Source organism: Zerene cesonia, chromosome 24 (genome assembly GCF_012273895.1).
Source record: "Zerene cesonia ecotype Mississippi chromosome 24, Zerene_cesonia_1.1, whole genome shotgun sequence".
Taxonomy (NCBI): Eukaryota; Metazoa; Arthropoda; class Insecta; order Lepidoptera; family Pieridae; genus Zerene; species Zerene cesonia.
Window position 1 is genome coordinate 860178 of NC_052125.1, and position 4186 is coordinate 864363.

At 45.3% G+C, this 4186-nt stretch overlaps 1 protein-coding gene across 1 annotated transcript in view; it reads left to right on the top strand.

Moving 5' to 3' along the window:
* The window catches only part of LOC119836337, a 16417-nt gene that overhangs the window by 10038 nt on the left and 2193 nt on the right, over positions 1-4186 (top strand). The window contains exons 13-15 of the mRNA XM_038361639.1: positions 1024-1373; positions 1960-2481; positions 3267-4174. Coding sequence (XP_038217567.1) covers positions 1024-1373; positions 1960-2481; positions 3267-4155 — 1761 coding nt within the window. The 3' untranslated portion in view covers positions 4156-4174. The remainder of the gene's footprint in view (positions 1-1023; positions 1374-1959; positions 2482-3266; positions 4175-4186) is intronic.

Below are 4186 nucleotides of genomic sequence, written 5' to 3' on the forward strand. Positions count from 1 at the left end.
CCTCCTGGGGTATTCTACCTGATAAAACCGCATTCATCATCTAAAAAGAGAAGGGTAGGTATACAATGGAGAGTGGAGAGTAGGTAGGACAGGGGGAGGATGGGAAAAGGATGGGATAGGAAGAGGACTGGGAAGGGTAAGGAAAAGGATATGGGCCTCCGGCCCCCCCACTCACCGAGCGAAACACAGCAAAATGCTATTTCACGCCGGTTTTCTGTGGGGGTGTGGTACCTCCCCGGTGCGAGCTGGCCCAATTCGTGCCGAAGCGTGCTCGACTACCACATTTAAAAGCTTCAGTAGTTGTTTCGATTTTACCACCCTATTCTTCTTTAAATTATCAGTTAAGAAATGGCCAGTGCGTCTCTTATAGGCTGCAAGTCCTAAGTCATCTTTTAAAATACGCGACATGGTTCTAGGTGCTATCTTCATTTCCCGAGATAAAATCTTTTGCTTTCGGACAGGATTTCTTCGAATTCTTTCCCTTACTGCTTTGACCACCTTTTTCGTACGAACACTACGTGGACGGCCAGATCTTTTTCTGTCACAAACAGAGGAGGTCTCATTGTACCTATTAATAGCCCGGTACACAAACATTTTACTAATACCAAGTGTATGGAGAGTTTTAAAAATTGCATTTGGCTCCATACCTACTTTGTGTAATGCTATCACAGCGATTCGGTTCTCTTTATCACCCCACACCATTTTAATATCGCAAAATATTTTACAATGTATTGGCGCCAAAATGAGAAAACACAATGAACAATCGTATAAAAATGACAGATTCGAAATTCAAATGTAATATTTTTTTATAATTAAGTGTAACAGTATTTATGGCCAGACTAAGTATATAAAATAGTATGTATATTTCTGTCTCATTCATTGCCGGCTTCATTCAATACATTTTTGTATTTGTGTCTCTTACCTGTCGTTTTTTCCGTTGCATCAGCTTTGACGACAACGATTCTAAAGAAGTTTCACTTCATAAAAAAGCATAAACACAATCACCCATACACGTGATTTCAGGTGAAGAACGCCGGCCTCGGGCACGTGCAGCCGGCGCGCGGCGCGGGCGGGGCGGGCGGCGCGGGCGGGGCGGGCGTGCGGCGCGACGTGCTGCAGGCGATACTGCACGCGCTGCGCTGCGACAGCGCCGTCTCGTTCGCGCACCTGCCCGCGCCGCTCGGCAAGAGGGAGAGGCAGCGCCTGCACGCGCTCAACCGCGCGCTCAACGCCCGCCCCGACGCCGGCGCGGGGGCGGGGGCGGCGGGGGCGGCGGGGGCGGGGGGCGGCGACGAGGCGGCGCTGCTGGAGTGCATCGTGACCGCGCTGCGGGAGAGCCCCAGGCTGAAGTTCTTTGTTGAAATTAAGAAGCGGTGAGTGGGAGACAGATTCTGATGGGGAAAACTGTCTGGTGAAAACCTGGTGGGCAGGTCGAATTTTCAGAGTGAAACTACTCGACCGGTTTGGATGACATTTGGTGGAGAGGAAGAGTTTTGAGATCTATATATGTGTATAGGATAGTTCTTTTTTTTTTTTTATGTCATAGCGGGCAGCTGAGCTGGTGGTTCGCCTGATGGTAAGCGATCACCACCGCCCATGAACATTCGCAAAGGTAGGACCTCTGCGAATGCGCTGCCCGCTTTTATGGGGTAAGGGAAAAGGAAAGGATTAACGACTGGAAAGAAGGAATGGACTAGGACGGTTGAGGAAAAGGAAACGGGCCTCCGGTATCTTATCCTGGTAACCCCCGGACTATCATTATTTTCATTTGACTAAGCAACCAAAGCCGGTAGTGGAGTGCTACTGAAGCTATAGTCAATTTTTCCATTGCCTGGCTGCGGTTAGGAATTGTACACATTACCTAGATACTATATTTACATTGACTAGGTACTATATAGAATGCCCGAATGATGAGATGCCCGAGTACGCTATAATAAAAAAAAAATTAATCATTTACAGGCTCTTGCGGATTGAAAAGCTCGAAGAACCGATGCACGATTTGCCGCCCGAGCTCCGCGAAAGCAACCCAGACGAGAGAGACAAAAAAGATTCGAAGAAAAAGAAAGGAAGAGATTCGAAAATAACGGAAACGGTGCCACCTAAAGAAGTTAAAAGGAAACTATTCGATTACATATACGCGATCGATGCAAACAATAACGGACACGATTTTTTGGACAAGGACTATATAGTTTCGTTGCTAAATGACAACGAAAGGTCCGAATTAAACACGAAAATGATAAACCTACTGAAAGACAGGCTGTTCATCATGAAAATGTGTTTCCACTTTTTGCGGAGCGACAAAACGGATGTGACGATATCGGTGAACATAAACGTGGTGAGCGTTAAGTTTGTGAAGCATTTGACGGTTTTCGTGAATAAGAGGAGGCCCAGCTTGAAAACGAGTCTGGAGAATATGGTGTGGTCTGAGCTGGTGCATTATATTGGAGAGTGCTATTTAATATATTGGTGTGATGGGCCCAAGTGAGTTTCGTATATTACTATATTTAACCGACCTTAAAGAAACGTTGTTGTGATTTTTTTTGACGTGACAACGTCTTAAATTAGGTTGCGGCTCGGAGACACTCTTGAAAAAGTGTAACGCCCGGTAACGTTACGATGAGTCACCGAACTATGATCGGTCCGCCGCGCGCGCAGCACTAGAGAATTAGACGCATTGAATCGGCGCGTGCTTGTGTCTCTGTCTCTGTCTTTCTCGAGCGTTCTCGGCGTAATATTCATATAAATAAATATTCTACCGAGAAAAAGACGTTGTCACGTAAAATCTTCGTCCGTAAAACCGACTTTACAGGCAACCATTTTTTCAATGTCGAACGCTCTCTCTCTCTCTCTCTCTCTCTCTCTCTTCAGCCTTTTTCCGTCCACTGTTGGACATAGGCCTCTCCAAAGGCACGCCAGGCAATATCGAACGCGTGAAGTATTAATATACATACATTCATAGAGACAGACGCGGGAAGAGACATGTAGTGATTTTGGATATAGCGCCATCTATCGGAATGTAATTACGTAGTGATTCGAAATCATATTATATTGGATTATCTAATAAGAATTTCTCTTTCACTGCGGTTAAAAGTATAACACAGTGGGCAACAGCTAGTCACTTCATAGTATAAAGCATAGTCGCTACCCGCGTTTGTACTTATGTATGTGTGCTTAGATCTTTAAAACTACACAACTGATTTTGATGAGGCTTTTTTTAACTGTATGCTGTCTCTTTTTACTGTATTAATGCTAAGTTTTTTTTTCAGGTCATTTGGCTTTAGCAAAGTCTATCGTCCCGAACGTAGTATAAGCAATGCATCTGGCAGCATCAGTGTGCCGAAGGAAGTCAATCAGGCTGAAATCACACCTAGCAACACTGATGGACAAGATAATGACAAAATGTGCCTAAACTTTTCGAACAAACAAAACGCTGGTGACCTATTCGTATTTGGGAATAATTCAAGTGATGTTATAGATGGCAACACTCGAAAAATAGATGAAGCGACACTCGCAAAAGAAACCTCAATTGCGGAAGGAGAAAATCGCACAAACTTAGACATTAATAAAAAAGAAGACACCGGCAACCCATATAAAACGATGAACGACGAGATAAAAAAAATCATCGAGAACATACACGATTGCAAAAAAATAACATCCTGCCACATAAATGACGTAATCAATATAAGAATCACCGGCGAAACGAACGCGGCCATGTCGGAGGAGACGGCGAAGGGGATTCAAATTCGAATTTGGAACGCCGTGCGCGATCCAAATTCGAATTTCCTCCCCGCGCTCAAATGCCACGGCATCAACAACGACAGTCTGCTGTACAGCTGCTTCAGCTACGAGACGTGCGCGTGGCTGACGAGGCTGTTGCCAGACTATCGGGTGTTGCCATACAACAAGTGCGATTCGTACGTGATGACGATGCGACTGCGTGCGTACGACGACAGTATGGACGTGGTCGCGTGTCTGAAAGTGTATTATGCGAAAATCGATGTCGCGAAATGGCGGGTAGTCGAAACAGTGTTTAGAGATGGCGAGTTGAGTGTGATCGTGCTGATGGACTGGGATTCGTTTAAATTTATAAGCGACAGCGGTTTTAGGCTGTACGCTGGGGTGGATGAAGTTAGCTTCGAGATTCTTCTGGTATAAGTCTACTTACCTACCTATGGTACTTGATTTT